Below are 18,146 nucleotides of genomic sequence, written 5' to 3'. Positions count from 1 at the left end.
CCTCAATTCAAGATAGTGAGTACATGTCACTTTTTCCATATACATCTGTAACTGACTAGTCAAACAATGGGAGAGTCTATTAGTCATTTATTCCAGTACAAAATGGATTTTCTTTTTAAATACCTTTCAAGATCGTCACTTTCAAATGACGTATCTATAACTGGAGTTGTGAAGATAATAGATATCACAAATGTACAGATATCTACAGATATTGAATGCGGATATCTGTACTGGTCAATGCCATCCATACACATTAATGGCAAAAAAATACAGTATACAGACATGACATGATTCAGTTTTGACAAGACAAAAGTGAATTTCAGCTATCTACTGTATACGTGTATCTGTCATTTTTTGTAGTCACAATCAAGTTACACATATGTAGCATGAACAGGAAGTGTATATATATATATATATATATATATATATATATATATATATATATATATATATATATATATATTAGGGCTGTCAAAATTAAAGCATTAACTCAGGTGATTAATCCAAAATGTTTTAACTCAGTTAATATTTTAACTCAATTAACTCAGTTTGATTTACTTCAAAAATGATTTGCATACTTTGCAATTATCGCGCCATATTAGCTGTACATCTTTAGCAAGTCTCAGAACAAAAACTGTGTTCAAGTTACCACTGGGCCTTGCAAACCAACACTGCTGGAGTGTGGCGCTTGTGGGCAGATTTGAGAAATGTTTTGAAGAAGAAAAATGCCTGTAAAGATGTATTATATCGTATTCAAGAATCAAAGAAAGCTATTAGAACAGTCTTTGAATTAATTTGCATCAATTCCAAGATATTATTCAAGTAAATATCTGTTACGAGCTTCGCAAACAATAGTAATTGAAAAACATGATTAATCGCGATTAATCCTGGAATTTTTTGTGATTAATTAGTTTTAAAAAAAATTGATCACTTGACAGCACTAATATATATATATATATATATATATATATATATAAACATGCATGGCAGGTTGATTGGACACTCTTAATTGCCCCTAGGTATGAGTGTGAGCACGGATCGTTGTTCGTCTCTGTGTGCCCTGTGATTGGCTGGCAACCAGTTCAGGGTGTACCCTGACTCCTGCCGAAGATTGCTGGGATGGGCTCCAGCAACCCCCCGCGACCCTTGTGCGAAAAACCAGTAGAGATAAATGGATGGATGGATTAATAAAGTTCAAAGTCTCATGTTGAGTTATCAATTATTATAAGAGTTATCTACTATAAAAGTGTGATCGTAAAAGTATGATTATAAAGATAAAGATAGCCTTATTAATCCCACAAATGGGACGTTTGCAGTGTTACAGCAGCAAAGACAGGTCACACAGAGACGGCGGCGTAATGTAGCCGTTAATGCATAACATTAGTAGCAAACATTCGGAAAAGAAAACCTATGCAAATCTACACTTTATGTACATATATACACCCATCCCCATGCATATACACACTTACATCCCTCAACATTGTCATGATCCGCTGTGAGAATATGTAAATAGTTTGTGTATTTTTAATCATGTTTTTATACACTATTTGTATCAGTAACAATTGCACACACACACACAGACACGCAAATTATTGCTTCAGCACACACGCGCACAACTGGCACACCCACACGCTTGTTTAAGTTTCAATTTCCATAAGTTTTGTTTTCCTCTGAATAAAAGATCAAGCGGGTGGTCGGAGAAGTGAGAGAGAGTGCGGGAGATTGAACAGGCAAGACGCCTACTTCACCTCCTGACTTCTCCTCCCATCCGCGAATGGTAAAAGACAAAACTTTCCCTGGTTATTTCTCTGGGATCTCTGCATTTAATTCAGTCTAATGAAGGCGTCAGGACCTTTTAAACCTGACATCCGCGTCGGGCATGACAGGTTTTTGTTATTGTTTTTGTGTGCATGCTGTTGTGTTTCTGTTTTGATCAGCTGAGTAGGGGCGTTTCCCCTCAGCACCTCGTCCTCACCAGTCACGCACCTGCTCACCGTTAACGATCACACACCTGATCCCCATCTGCTCCCCTGATTACCGGACTATTTACATCCCATGCCATCAACCCAGTGTCGGGTCACTGTCCCTTGTTGTTCCCTGCCGCTCATTACGGACTATCACGACCGCGTCTCGGTCTCGGTCTCGGTCTCGGTCTCGGTCTCGGTCTCGGTCTCGGTCTCGGTCTCGGTCTCGGTCTCGGTCTCGGTCTCGGTCTCGGTCTCGGTCTCGGTCTCGGTCTCGGTCTCGGCCTCGTTCCCCCAGTATTGGTCCCTGTCTTTGTTCCTCGCCCTCCGATCCTGCTAGTTTCGTTTTGGTTACCCTTTGTTATCTTGCTCCCGGCCACGTTGTTTTTCCTTGTTTGATTCCTTTAATAAATTCCCCTTACGTTACCCATTTCCCTGCTTCCTCGCATTTTGGGTCCTACCTCCTCCTCGCCGTACGGCGATCGTGACTCCACCTCCTCCTCGCCGTACGGCGACTCCATGACAAACATATACAAGTGTAAGAAAACATTCCTCTAGTCTGTCCAAAGTAGAGAAGGAAGTCTGTCCATGGTACAGAGGGGAAATAAATAAAAATCCGGCAATGATAAAAAAGAAAATGCTGAAATGATAAAAAATACTAGAGACTGAGCTAGAGCAGGCTTCCAGTCCGACCTATTTAAAAGTAGGTTCAACTCATTTGCCCACTGGAAGTTCCCCCCTGTCTGAGTCTTAGGTTGTCCGTGACCCTAACCCTAACCCACTAACTCTAACCCTAACCCTAACCCTAATCCACTAACCCTAGCCATAATCCTAACCCTTACACTACCCTACTCTAACCCTGAACCAAACTCTAACCCTAACCCTAACCCTAATACTAAGCCTAACCCTAAGACCACCCCTAAACCCAAACAAGACCTTAGCTGGAAACCCTAGCTGCACTTAAAAAAAAAAAAAAAAAAACGAGCTGGGAACCATACTGTGTTAAAAAAAACTACCTGGGAATCATTGCTGCGCTAGAAAACCTTAGCTGCTAACCCTAACTGCATTTTAAAAAAAAAAAAGCCTGGCTGGGATCACTAACTGTTAAAAAATATAGCTGGGAACACTAAACGTGTTTGAAAAAATAGAAAATACAAAACAAACCCCAACCCTTAACCTTAAACCCTAACCTCGAAACCTAACCCTAAATCCTAACTCTAGCTCTAACCCTCAACCTAACCCACCCTAACCCCAACCCAAACCCTAACCCTAACTCTAACCCCTTAACCCTAACCCCTAACCCTTAACCTAACCCACCCTAACCCAAACCCTAGCACTAACCCCATAACCCTACCCAAACCCTAACACTAACCCCTAGTCGTGGCTAACCGAGCTAACGCCGGACGCCGTCGTGGAATTGGATGGCTTCCAAATCCTACGTGTGGACAGGACACGGGAGAGCGGTAAGAGGAAAGGAGGAGGGCTGGCTGTGTTTGTTAATGATAGATGGTGTAACCCTGGGCACATCACTATCAAGGATCAACTTTCCAGTCAGGACATTGAGCTGATAGCTGTTAGCATGCGTCCGTTCTATTTACCGCGAGAGTTCAGTCACGTGATCGCGGTGGCAGCATACGTGCAGTATGGAATCGTCCAGCACATGTTCAACCAGAGCCTGAAGCTGGGCAGAGTCCCCCAGGTGTGGAAAACATCCTGCCTGGTTCCGGTTGCAAAGACTCCCCATCCGAAGGAGCTCAACAACTTCTGACCAGTGGCGCTGACGTCTCATCTGATGAAGACCCTGGAGAGACTGGTCCTCGTCCATCTGCGCCCCCTGGTGAGCTCTTCGATGGACCCACTCCAGTTCGCATACCAGCCAGGCATCAGTGTGGATGATGCCATCATCTACCTGCTCCACATTTCACTCTTCCACCTGGAGAAGGCGGGGGGCACGGTGAGGATCATGTTCTTTGATTTCTCCAGTGCTTTCAACACCATCCAGCCCACCCTATTGGGAGACAAGCTCGAGCAGGCGGAAGTGGCCCACCACCTCATCACATGGATCCACGACTACCTCACAAACCGGCCACAGTATGTGAGAACAGAACGTGTGTCTGACGTGCTCCTCTGCAGCACGGAGTGCCGCAGGGAACTGTTCTGGCTCCCTTCCTGTTCACCCTCTACACCTCGAACTACAAATACAATTCCTCCACCTGTCACCTGCAGAAGTTCTCTGATGACTCTGCGATTGTCGGCCTCATCACTGACGGAGACGATCGGGAGTACAGAGGGGTTACGCAGGGTTTTGTGGACTGGTGTCAGCAGAACCGCCTCCTAATCAACGCTGGGAAGTCCAAAGAGCTGGTGGTGTATTTCTGCAAGCGTCGGCACTCTCCACCTGCACCAGTGAATATCCAGGGAACAGACGTTGAGAGGGTCTCAACTTACAAGTACCTGGGTGTTCATCTGAACAATAAACTGGACTGGAGCAACAACACAGACGCTCTCTATAGGAAGGGTCAGAGCAGACTCTTCCTACTCAGGAGGCTGAGGTCCTTTGGCGTTCGGGGAACACTCCTCAGGAACTTCTATGACTCGGTGGTTTCATCAGTCATCTTCCCTGGAGTGGTCTCCTGGGCAGGAGGCATCTCGGGCCGGGACAAAAAGAGACTGGACAAACTAGTGAGGAGGGCCAGCTCTGTCCTGGGCTGCTCCCTGGACTCTGTGGACTCAGTGGGGGGCAGGAGGATGACGGCAAAACTGTCATTAATGCTGGACAACCCAGCCCACCCACTCAATGACACTCTGAGAACACTCCACAGCTCCTTCAGTGATAGACTGTTACACCCTCGCTGTACCAAAGAGAGATTTCGCCACTCCTTCCTGCCGACTGCTGTCAGACTTTTTAACAAGAACATTGGGTCAGGCCTACAAACGGGAGGGCATTAGTGCAATTGTGCAGTCCTAGCATGCAATATTCACTACTACTGTACTTTCAGCCAATGGTGTACTTAAATATTGACCAATGATGTATTTTGTTTACCTTTACAGTATTCTTATTACAGTACTTCTATCACTGCAGTATTTCTACCATTGCAGGACGCTCACTATTACAGTACTTTTATCATTGCAGTATTACCTATCATTGCGGTACTTCTACTATTACAGTACTTTTATCATTGCAGTACTTTTATCATTGCAGTATTTCCTATCATTGCGGTACTTTTACTATTACAGTACTTTTATCATTGCAGTACTTTTATCATTGCAGTATTTCCTATCATTGCGGTACTTTTACTATTACAGTACTTTTATCATTGCAGTATTTTTCTATCGTTGCAGTACTTTTACTATTACAGTACTTTTACCATTGCAGTATATTTTATCATTGCAGTACTTTTTACCATTACAGTACTTTTACCATTGCAGTATTTTTATCATTGCAGTATTTTCAATCATTCAGTAGTTTTTATCATTACAGCGTTTCCCCCTCTGTATAATGGACAGGCATTAGGAGTGTTTTCTTACACTAGATTCGTTTATACTGTGTATATTTGCATGCTTTTTATGAATGTCTGCTGCTAATGTTATACATTAACGGCTACATTACGCCGCCGACTCTGTGTGATCTATATCTTTGCTGCTGTAACACCTCAAATTTCCCCATTGTGGGACTAATAAAGGACATCTTTATCTTTATCTTTATCTTTATCTTTATCTTTACACGTACACAGACAGTTTCGTGAACGTGAGTTTTTTTTAGCAAGCTGTGTGCCTGAAGGAGGTCCTAGGGGACCGAAAGGATGCAACAGGCTTGCTCTCTATTTTCATCGATTGACAATTTGATAGGATATTTGAATTAAATGATTACTGGACTTTTCTAGTTGATTTCGGATTTCCTCCACGGTGTCTGTCGATGATTAAGGACAATTTGTTCCACATCTCGTTGTTGGAAGAGGGCAGATTTGCGACTGGTTCGGACCATGTGCATTGGACACCTCAAATGGCGAAAGCCATGTTGAGGCACTGGCACCACTTTTTAAACCAACCAGCTCATTAGACTCCTCTCTTTGGATAGGGCAATCTCAAATCATCCAAACGTTCAATTGATATTACGGGTAATGTTATGAATTTTGCCAAAAATTTCACACTGACCCCGGTTCAAAAACAAACACTTGGAAGGGGTTTGACTTTTGTACCAACACCCAAACTGCACAAGGACCAGAGGAATCAATTGGCCTTTGATGCACAACAATTTCACAGAGGATTTATATTGGCAGCCCGATTTGAATCTAGGGGGCGTCAGGACCCACTGCCCTTTTTGTACAAATCTGATTGGACGCCGACATTGAGCAGCATTCCTCTGTGTGTCAGAAGCATGATCATCTCGAATGATTCCGCATTAAAAACTCTCCATTGGGAGAAAGAGAACCCGATGAACGTGACACACGAGGAAGAACTTGCTATATGTCAATTAAAAGAAAACACAAATATTGTCATCAAACCGGCAGACAAGGGCAGTCTGGTGGTTGTCATGGACAGATCACGCTCCGTCCAGGAGGCCATGAGACAATTTAAGGATGAAAAATATTATAAAAAGTTGTCTTCACTGCTATTTTGGGACACTATCCCTATGGTTAAATACATAGTGGACCAAATTTTTCAAGAAAAATATATTAATTTCAAGCTTTTAGATAAGATTCGGGGCATGAAAATCCCAAAGGATTCTTGGTTGTTTACTATTGATGTCGACGGCCTTTACACAAATAACGACACTGAATCAGGATTGAAGGCAGTGCGTGAATTTTTCAGACTGTACCCAAATCCCAAGAGACTAGGTGAGCATCTCATTAAACTGTTGGACATCAATTTGACGAGAAATGATTTTGAGTTCAACAATAAACATTTTTTGCAAACATGTGGGACGGCGATGGGCAATAAATTTGCCCCGTCGTACGCCAATATCTTCATGGCATATTGGGAGGAAGCGGTCTTGGCCGCAGCTCCCCTCAAGCCGCTACATTCTTTCAGATTTTTGGATGACATCTGGGGGATCTGACCGTTTTCTGACTCAGATTTTAACATTTTTGCACAGCATTTAAACAACTTCAAAAAATCCATTAAAATAAAATACACACTTGACAAAAGGATTGTGGACTTCCTGGACGTGACGACCGACAAAGGACCGGACTTTGACTCGACTTTAAGGTTGGACTACAAAGTCCACTTCAAGGGAACGGACATGCACGCCCCCTTTTGGAGTTCCAGTTTTCACCCACCAGACACTTTTGCGGAATAGTCAGGTCGCAATTGTTGCGCTATCACAGAATCTGCAGCCGGAGTACAGATTTCCAAGAGGCAGTGCGCACCCCTGTTTTGAGTTTCCTATCGCCTCGAAAACCGGATCACGACCACCCGGGAATGTGTGTCTTGCTTATCACCACTTATTCGGCGCAGAGTGACAAGTAAACTACCTAAGCTCATGGAAAAGAAAAAAACTAGACTTCCCCAAACACAAATATACGTAATTTGGGGGCGGATTGTGCCTTTTCTGTTGCCGGTCCTTCCCTATGGAATGGCCTCCCATTAAAAGTTGGGCTTGCCACCTCTCTGTCCACTTTTTAAAAAAATGTGTTTGAACACACATTTCTATTCTTTAGCTTTCAACTCCACATGAGACTGTCACTGTTCTCCCATTCTTCTGGTATCTATTGTATATGTGTTTATGAGTTTTAATTTGCGTTCTAATTTCCCGCTAATTCATATTACACCATATGGGAAGCGTTAGAAAAATTTCTACAATTCTGGAATGACCCCAATTACAACTTTAACGTAGTTATGAGTGAACGTTCCATCTTCATTGTCCACTTCCGGGTTCATAATCACGTTCCTCTCACAGGCTGCACATTCTACATTTGGCATTTTTAAAGTTGAAAAGTAATTAGAAGGTTGCGAACCATGTCGGGGGCGTTGCAAGGGTGTAATAGAGGCGTAAATTCCTCCCAAAATAAAATTTGAAAAATTAAGAATATTTATTAAAAAAAAAAAAGAAAAAAACTCAACGTCACAGTTTTTCGCATGAAAAACAAGGGATTATTGTAATATTAACTCCTCCCAAAATTAACTTATGTCAATAACACCACTTGACTCATGTGAATGTGAGCACAAAATTGTTGGGTTACCTTGGGAGAAAGTTTGTCCTTGCCAGAGGGCCTGAGTGTGTTATTTGGCAAGACATGCACGAGATAGATTGTCAACATCAAGTTGTTCATTGGATTCTGGCTGTGCTGGTGGAGACTTACGTCAACACTGTTTGTTTTGTCTATAAATGGCCCCTCGACTACATTTTTTACAACATTTTGAGTGACTATGTGGAACTTCAAGTCGACATGTCCCTTCGCAGATATCTAAATTAAGTTTTAACTATAGACAAAATGGCATTGCAGATATCTGTAACTGGACTTATGACAAGACAAAATAGTGCTGTATATATAACAAATCCACAGATTTAAAAAATATATTTAATTGAGTTGTGGATATTTATTTGTAATGGGCGAACAATCCCATAGAAATTAACCGGAAAAGAGGTGTAATTTGTCCTTGGCAAAATGCTAGCATAGAGCTGTGTAATTCAGTTTTGACTACGCAAAAGTGATTTTTTTTTTAATTAATCACAATGAAGTTACATATTTTTTTGAAATTATAGTTTGTTAAAAAAAACATTTATTTGATTATTTTTGTTTTATTTTGTTTTGTTAAAGGTTTTAGTAACCGGTGTGCATGAATATTGAGGGACGCAACTTCAGAGCATGATTACTGCTATTAAAAATATGTCTAAAACAAAACATGTTTTCACAATCTCAAGAAATACATCAGCGAAATTATAGTAGAAAAGGGTGATTTTAAAACTCAGGTTGGTCATCAAGAGGGAGGAAAGAGAGAAAAAGTGTTTTAGGGCGGCTCAAGAGCTATTTGGTACAATAAATTATATTTATGAATCAATTTTACATAATAATAGTGAGGATAATAGATGACTGAAATAATAATATTTATAAATCACTTTTCCAGCAGCTACAGTTTGTCTCAGCATAACTAATCTCTAAAACAAGTGCATATTTCTATGTCTGGGGTCTTTGAAATTTAGTACTGTGAGGGACAGAAAAAGTCTTCCAATTCTGCAATGATCACAATAATGGAGTTGAGGAAATAAATAAACATATACGATGCACATTTTGGAGCAAAGGTTTGACATTGAGATAGTTTTATGTGAGTATGGTATAAATTATAATTTATTTAAATACTAAATTATCTTGAGCACTGACTAAGTAAGGTTGGCTCATGTTGTGGCTACTTTGTTTAACCGTCTTGTTATGTTGTGGGCCAAAATGACCCATTATAACTCAACTCAGCTCAACTTTACTTGCAGAGCACCACAACTGCACAGAAGTGCAGACCATTTAACTGTATTGTTTTATTCCTGCTTAGATTACATGTGATTTTTCCTTGTGTTGCACTCAACACTGCTTTTGTATTTGTCTGTCTGTCTCCCTATCTAAGTCTATTTTTTCCCGTATGCAGCAATGGCGTCAATAAAATCTCTTTCTATTTCGATCACTTTGGGATCATTCACAAGTCTCAGGTCAAAGTGAACAATGGGAAAATAAATGTTTCCCCCTATTTTTGCGTGGGGTTGAGGGCCAACTTCACGCAGGTGAAAATTATTGCTGCAGCAGACCAATCAAATGTTTAAAACTCGTGTAGTTACGTCCAAGCAACACAAGGTGGTAATATTACTCTTTTTGTTGAATTACTGTAAATGCAATTAAACGAGTATAACGTCTAAGTTTTCTGTCGCGTTTTGTGTTTTCCAGAATACCCAGAACTACCCATTAAACTGAGGTTGTGAGTAAAAATAAACTAAGTTGTCTGTAACAGCCTTTGATGTCTCAGATCTTTATGGTGACTGCTTGGGGCGAGTTTGAAATGCTGTTCGGTTTAAGAATGTTTGCTTTGATGTCTTTGATGCAGAAGTCGTGCGGTGGAGAAGTCTTGAGGAGCTTGATTATATCAGTTTGTCGTTTTGAGGGCAGCAGTAGCCAGGGCGCTTCATCCGCAAGTGAATGAAGAAGCGAACGGCAGGAAGTGGCAGCGAAAGCAGCTCCACACCTTTCCGGTGTATCAGCGCCGCCACCAGCTCGGCTTTAAGGAGAAGGCTGCTACTGGAAGAATTAATCGAAAGTGGAAATTAGAACGAAGGTAAATTGCTTGTCGTCCAGTTTATATGTCTATCTAGAGTCTGCCAATGCTTGTATTGTTCCTTATTGTCGCTTATTTTGTAACAGGATCTGGCTGGTTTGTTGCCGCTAACTGTTAGCGAGCTAGCCGGCTAGGCTAGTTAGCTTGCTAGCCGTCATCAGCGGAGGGCTAATTTTGGGACGCTTGTCTGACACTCCTATTTAATCTCCTTACAGGGGGGCGAGCCGTGGACTTTCCTGGTTGAGTGTGTGTGTTGCTGAGTTACAAGAGGACTGGCTTGTCGAGGATCTCTGCAACCGGAAAGGTGAAGATAACTGGCGCAAAGCTTTGGCTGGAATTGCGTTAGCAGCAGAAAGCTGCTTTTCTTACCCGGTAGTGCTGACTGAGAGCCGGGGTGCAGCCGGTAAAGGGGCGCGTCACACGTCGCCCGAAGGACTTCACCGCGGCGCTTAGTAATACACTATCCCCTTTTTTGTACCCCATAGCCTGTTGTGGGAACCCATCTTTTGGCGGATTCGTGCTCACGAATTCTCATCGCGCAACAGCTGCTGCCAAGTTTGAAGAGTAACGAAGCATGGTGTGAAAGGCCCCGCTCACACACAGTGCTACTTTGAATGTACACGTCCATGCGCCTCACAGCATAGCAAGCTCTTGTAGTTAGACTCACCATGAGAGTGTATTTCTAACATTATTGGGAGTCATGTTTTCACCAATAAGCCTCTAACTGAACTGAAAGCTCCTCTAGAATAAGCAGAGTGCTCCTGCCTGATTTTTCTCATTACCAGCAAGGTATTTATGCAGAAGAGTTGAAAATGGGGAAAATGCTCTCGAAGATATTTGGGAACAAGGAGATGAGAATATTAATGCTTGGACTTGACGCTGCCGGAAAGACAACCATTCTCTACAAACTGAAGCTGGGACAATCCGTCACCACGATCCCCACAGTGGGCTTCAACGTGGAGACTGTCACCTACAAAAATGTCAAGTTCAATGTGTGGGATGTCGGCGGCCAAGATAAGATTCGCCCCCTGTGGCGACACTACTACACGGGCACACAGGGGCTCATTTTTGTGGTGGATTGCGCAGACAGGGATCGCATCGATGAGGCGCGGCAGGAACTCCACCGCATCATCAATGACAGGGAGATGAGGGATGCCATCATCTTGATATTTGCTAATAAGCAAGACCTTCCCGACGCCATGAAGCCACATGAAATCCAAGAGAAGCTCGGATTGACACGCATCCGAGATAGGAATTGGTATGTTCAACCCTCGTGCGCGACCACAGGTGATGGACTCTATGAGGGCCTGACATGGCTAACCTCTAATTACAAATCTTAATGATTGAGTGCTGACTGTTTTAGGTCAAAACTATAATAAATTTGCAAAGAACCTCTCCAATGAGTATGGTTAAGTACAAATTGATTAGCTCATTTATTTTTTAATACTGCAATTACCCTATGACTAATTTATCTGCAAATTGGATTGCTGGTTTAAAAAAAAATGCTTGTCCTGTGTAGCAGACATTTATCACAATATTTTAGGGCTTGCTTATTGAATATTCAATGAATTGGTTCTATTGTGGAAGCCACAAACAGTTCACCACCTTTGCCTGTTGTTTTTGCTGTTTTATATAATTTTTCTAATGACGCTGAATTTATCTGCATTCTTAGGCTGGGGTTCTTTAATTTTTGCTTGTTTTCTGTTAAAGGAGATCTTAAATGTTTGTTGGACTCTGGCCCAGTACTTCGGTGCATAGTCCTCGTTAGAAAGGTATTGATTGCTGCAAATGAGAGAGTCTCATCTTTGCCATCTGTCTTGACTTGAGAGAAGAAATACTTCCCATTTCATTAGCCCTTTCACTCAATTCCCCTTTATGGGCGATATAGTAAACAAATGTGTCATGTCTTGATACCTAAATGTGCTGACTATTCAACAAATGGGCCTCAAAATACTCTCAACATGCTTGTTGGGCTGCATTTTTTTAGTCTTAGGGGAGACAACCCTCACGTTTTCTAAGGCGATGTCCTTGAGTTCCAAGTTCTCTCGATCTGCTATTGATTAATCTCAGTATTGGGACATGATACGAGAGCCTGTATCTGTAGCATGAAGTGCAGCAAACCTCCACTAGGGACCTTCTGTCATGCGGTCAAAAGTGTGCTGCAGCTCCTGTTTTGATCAGAGTGGGGCGGGGGATCCATGTACAAGCCCTTGTCATTGTAATGTCTTATTAAAAAAGTGATTTGAAATCTATGTCTTTGTTTGTAATGTTACTCTATACCAAGACAGAGTTGCTCAAAGCATGTTGGTGATATTTGAACAAACTCAACAGGATGCTTTTACACAGGCTGCAGCTACTAACTTCCATGCCCAGGGAGACTTCATAGAAACCTCAAATTGAATGCTTCTGCCCACCATGCCCTTGCCTGTCAATGGGAGAATGTACAAAACAGGAAGTTAAACTGTTGGTCTCTCTGGGGCAACAGCATAACCTCATGATTGTTTGCGTGACAGTGGGCGTCTCTGTACACTGTATGTCGCATTGTGTATGCTGAGAGATGACCGTGGGATAAAAATCAGTTCATTGAAGCATGGATTTATTTTAGCATGTCCGTTTTTGCACAACAATCTTTGAAGTTTAACAAATTACATGGCGGTAACGGTTGCGCATTTAATTTTACTTTTAAATACACCCAATAGTCTGGGAATTGCAAAGACAGTGCAGTGGATACAGAAAGTCTACACACCCCTCTTCGGGTGCCTGGTTTCTGAGATGAATAGTTTCTAATTGTCCGTTAAAGTGTGTTTTTTTTTTTTTTGTTCTACTCATTTGAAGACAAACAATACATTTAAGAGGACAAATTAAAATAGCCAAATAATGTGGTTTTGTGTGTGTGCACACCCTTCTGGCGGAATGGCTGTGTTCAGAATTAACCACTCCCATTGGAAACGTGTAAAATGGGAGTTGGCAAACACCTGCCACCATGTTTAAAGTGCCTCTGATAACACCAAATAAAATTCAGATGTTGTAAGCGGCTTTTTCTGACATTTTTGTTGTCACATCATACAGCACACGCGATGGTTGGCAGAGAGTTTTCACAGTATGAGAAATTGTAAACAATTCCCAGGCCGATCACATAAAGAACCTACGGTGAAGCATTTAGGTGGTAGCACCATGCTTTGAGGCTGTTTTCCTTGAACTGTAACCAGTGCCATGGACAAAGTTATGGGACTTATCAACACTAATAGATACCGGTAAGTATTGGTAAAAAAAAAATTGCAGCAAAGCAGCCAACATGTCAAGAAAAGCTTAAGAACAATTGAAGTTGAGGTTAAAAACAAGACACGTTACATGGTGGCAGTCCCATTTAACATGGGTGTGAATGTAATTTGTTCATTATGAACATAGCCACATCCCCAGTTTTCAGTGGGTGTGCATGTTGTACGCACTTCTACAAAACCATCTCTTTTTTTTTATTTCTTTTTTTTTACTTCCCCTCTAAAATATTTTCACATTAATGGTGAAATAATTTAGCTCGATCACATTTTTTTTTTTACATCACAATAACTTGTGTGTGTGTGTGTGTGTATATCGCATACATCGACCATGATAACTCCATTTTTTCTAATATTGTCAAACTATTCAGGAATGGGGAGGTAAAATCACCTTGAGGCCTGACAATGATCTGCAGTCTCGTGCTGTGCTGCACGAGACGAGCAAAAAGAAGTGTGAATTCATTGGGGGTTTCATTTCCCTCCTCACTGCTGACCTCAATAAATTATTGCAACTTATGCAGCTGCTGCTGTATAATCACTTCCTCCTCTTTATGTCTTCCATGAATGCATCATATTAACACATCAAATCAAAGACACTTGCTTTATTTTTGTCTGTTATTTTAAAGATTTAGCAAAATGTGCAGACCGACCATATTCAATAGGCTCACATTTATGTCCTCCATTCTTCTCAGGGGAAATATTTGTAGTTTTGACTATCAGACACTTTATAAGATAGTGTTTTCCAACCTTTATTCAGCCAAAACATTTCACATTATAAAAATCTCATGTATCATAAAATAAAAAGTCACAAATTGTATTTATACTGAAATAATAATAATCTCATCACAATCTTCCACAAAAGTACTTTCTCAGTATGAAATCTGGGCTTGTTTAGTGGAAGACAAAGGAATGATTCTATTGTATGATTGGCAACAGGTGTATGTACAGGTTAATTACACCTTCTGCCGTCTAGTGGCAGAGCATTTAATTGTTCTTCCTATCACTCCGTTGCACGCATGTATTGCATTGACGGATTAACAAATATGCATTAACCACCAGTCCTTTTTCTATGATGCTTATCCTCATTAGGCAAGGGAGCTTTATTTATATAGCACATTTCATACAAAAGGCAACTCAATGTGCTTCACAAAAGCAAAGACACAGCACATTAGGTTCGCAGGTGAGCCGGCCTGGAACCTATAGCCCAGATGTCTTTTGAACAAGAGGACGATTGCCAAGCAGCCAATCTCAACAAACATACATTATTTGAGGAAATAAATGGCCATTCCCGGAACAAAAAGTCAAACTGGGTAATTTCTCATGGCAGGTGAATGCGCTATCAAACAAACTCTGGTTTACCTGCAAAAACCAACATTGTAACATGCATGTGGGGTCAGCAGTCGGTTGGCACATTGTGAAGAAATGACGGACGTTTGCACTGGGTAATACTGTGAACCAATGATTAGCATGCCTGCCTCACAGTTCTGAGATTTTGAGCCCAGCCTTCCTGATTTGGTTTGGCATGTTCTCCCTGTACTTGCTTTAGTTATCTGTCCTCCTCCCACATTCCACAAACATGCATGTTGGGTTCATTGAAAACTCTAAAATGCCTATAGGCGCAGAAACCACACAAAGTTCATCCTGTTGTGGTTCATATACACGGCTGTATGTGCGTGCGTGAGGGTGTGTGTGTGTGTGTGTGTGTGTGTGTGTGTGAGAGAGAGAACGTTCTAAGCATAATTGCATGAAGAGCGATATGTGTTGTTCATATTTTGGTTGTGCCGGCATTTACCACACACATGGGTTTTCTAAATTTTCACAAATCGTTTTCGTCATTTTCGGTCTTTCTTTTTGAGACCTAAAGTGTTTGCGTTTTCAAGCTCCGAAACAACCTAGTCACGTAAACAATCAAAACACGTTTTTTTTTTTTTATTATTATTTTTTTTTATCTGGTTTGAGTTAAAAACAGGCCTGTGTAAACTGCCCCTGCAACTTAATTAACAATGTTTGTTTTATATCTGGCTCAGAAATTAACATAAGACAAAACCACATTTTTTTAAAGTCATTTTTGAATGAAAAGTGTGTTGCGTAAACAGCCCCTCAGGCTTCAGAGTGACTCTCAGTGTATGCGCCTGTTCCAGGCCTCCATTAGCTGCCGATGGCATTTTAATTGGGCTGTAATGGCCACTTTGGGTCGCACCACTTCATTACTGTGTGATTCTTGCTGCTTTATTGGCAACACCACCAGGGCCACCCGAGGCGAGGACAGAGACTGTAAGCAACATTTTTACGACCGCTCCTCTGTAGAGTCGAGTCCTCCTGGCATTTTTTTGCAACTCCCTGGGCGCATGGAATGCCTTCCACTTCCTGAGAGAAAAGGTTAGCCATTATGAAAGAAATTAAAAATATATATATCAGTGAAAAAGGCCAGACAGAATGAGGCATGTTGTTCTGAATGTGATCTTTTTTCTTAATTGATACTTCATCCATTCCACTCAATTTAACTGCTCTAGTGCTTCCTATTTCCAATCCGATTTTGTTTTGGGTTGACCACAATGCATATTTATTGGTTCAGTTACTATGACGATGACCCGATGGGACATCTGCTGCTGGTACTTTCAGTGCCACCAAAATGCAAGAGGCGACCACAAGTCTCCAATGAGTTCCTCAATGCTAACAGGAAAGTGGTAGAACTGCTTACAGTTCCACCCGCTTCTAATCTTTTCTCCTGAGCAAAATTCTGCTCTTTCGGAGTAAATTCCCTTTTAAGAAAACTCCTCTTACTTTTATTACATTCAAATTGGAACGTGTGGGGGTGCTTAGGTAAAACTACAGTACCCAAATACTTTTATTTTCTACCTAATGTGTACTCTTTTTATTCCAGATGCAGCACAGTAAATGTTACATCTAAGATTGTAAGTGATTAATTAACTAACTTCACTGTTTATCAAAAACTGTTAACTATTGAACAGTATTATTTTTGCGTAATTTTTACTATTTTTTAATAAAGTAAAAAACAAATACAAAATGTTACAATTTTAGTACTGGGCGGCAGTGGACGACTGGTTAGCTACAGGTGTGGGCAAACTACGGCCTGGGGGCCTCATGCGGCTCGTTAAGTGTTTTAATCCGGCCCGCCGAACTTGAAAAAAATTAAATGAATAAACCTTGTTAATGTTTTATTTTCTAAATACTGTGGTGTGTCAAAGACAAATATTTTGTTGTTATTCCTTTGTTCATTTTCAGTACCCCGCCGACTGCCTAAAGACGCCTGGGATAGGCTCCAGCACACCCGCAAACCCTGTGAGGTATATCAGTAAACAATGCGGTCTGTTTCCTCTTCTGTTTTCATAATTGGACTTTCCCTTGTCCGCAAGGCATATTATTACAGTGGTGCATTTATGTCACGATTTCAGCAGGGAACGCCCACCCATCCTACAATGCTTATTCAGGCAAAGCCTATCCTCGAGGACAATAAAAACGTCCTTTTAGTATGGTTAGCGAACGTGAGCATTTACTTTGTTTTCATGGGAGCTATAATTAACGACTTCTGTCAGCTCCAGAAGCAGCTAAAAGTTGTTTCAGGAGTCTTGCGGTGGTTCGTTGTTCAATGTCACAGTTAAAATATAGACATAGTCCAGTTTGTGTAATGTATTCACTGAATGTGCATCTTGCGTGTAGGTTTATTTTACCTTTTAACCAGCGTGAAAGGGTGCACTTTGCGCAATGGACCGAATCGCATTCCTTTCATACTTTTTCCTGAACGTCACATGCAATTTTATATTATTCACCTCAGCAGAAAATTATCAGAGCTTGTCGGGTTGGTGTTTGACATAACCAATTTAGATTGCGATGGCTGGATAGAAGTGCTTATACAAGCATTAATTACATGATTTAAGACAGTACCGTAATCATACAGTTGTCAAAACAAGTCTATAATTGTAGACTTTTTCTTCTCTTTAAAAAGAAACCACATTCTGAAGCATCGCAGATTCTGTTCTTGTGAAAACCTGACATTTGTCCGCATAGTTTGACTAGTTGGTCCCTGAACTGTGTTTATTCAGCTGTAACACGCGCACACACGCACCCACACACGCACACACAGAGTCAAGGACGTCACAGACGACCATTATCAGTCTTACTTTGAAAGAGAAACCAGACTACAGAAACTACAGTCAATTCTGTTGACTCAAAGAGCATCTATCCCTAAAAAGAAGCAAATCTTTTGTTTGTTTAGCGTATTTGACCGGGAGGTTACACACACAGGACAAAGTGCAAATGGCATCTGCCTGGAGAATGTCTTTTTGGCTTCCTAAACAGCCCCATCACTCAGATTGAAATTTCAAAGACAATTTTTATGAATAAGGCCGGAAGGTCGAGGCAGGGTGGGTACCGAGATAGCGGCCGCAGGGTGGGGAACTGACCGGCAAAAAAGGGTCAAGTGGCCAGCTCTGATAATTAGAATGGATCTTCGCTTCTTAGAATTATCATACTTTCATACAAGACATGATGGCCCTATTTTCATGTCTAGTACAAAGCGGCTGGATTTTTCTTTCTTTCTGTATTTTCATAAACGTAAGCATTAGAAACATCATGAGAATAAACATGATGGATATTCTGAAAAAATGTGCCTTGAAAGTCAAACAAAACT

At 41.3% G+C, this 18,146-nt stretch overlaps 1 protein-coding gene and 1 pseudogene across 3 annotated transcripts; both read left to right on the top strand.

The window, feature by feature from the left end:
- The first annotated feature begins 6,672 nt into the window (after positions 1 to 6,672).
- Positions 6,673 to 7,433, top strand: LOC148343231 (uncharacterized; annotated as a pseudogene).
- A 2,413-nt stretch (positions 7,434 to 9,846) lies between these two features.
- On the top strand, positions 9,847 to 12,472 carry arf6b (ARF GTPase 6b). Of its 3 annotated transcripts, none has more exons than XM_088317368.1 (4): positions 9,847 to 9,863; positions 9,993 to 10,220; positions 10,436 to 10,524; positions 10,706 to 12,472. In XM_088317368.1, exon 4 carries the CDS (start codon positions 11,033 to 11,035, stop codon positions 11,558 to 11,560), a length of 528 nt encoding a protein of 175 aa, XP_088173494.1. In that variant the 5' UTR covers positions 9,847 to 9,863; positions 9,993 to 10,220; positions 10,436 to 10,524; positions 10,706 to 11,032; the 3' UTR covers positions 11,561 to 12,472. The 3 variants fall into 3 exon arrangements, with proteins under 3 accessions (XP_088173494.1, XP_088173486.1, XP_088173479.1); XM_088317360.1 differs by having other exon boundaries at positions 10,436 to 10,623; XM_088317353.1 differs by having other exon boundaries at positions 10,436 to 12,472.
- Positions 12,473 to 18,146: the final 5,674 nt, after the last annotated feature.

The sequence above is a fragment of the Idiotropiscis lumnitzeri genome, chromosome 1 (genome assembly GCF_059441095.1).
Source record: "Idiotropiscis lumnitzeri isolate Australia: NSW breed Sydney's pygmy pipehorse chromosome 1, RoL_Ilum_1.0, whole genome shotgun sequence".
In the NCBI taxonomy this organism is placed as follows: Eukaryota; Metazoa; Chordata; class Actinopteri; order Syngnathiformes; family Syngnathidae; genus Idiotropiscis; species Idiotropiscis lumnitzeri.
Note: the sequence above shows the minus strand (reverse complement) of the source record. Positions and strands in the feature narration are given on the sequence as shown.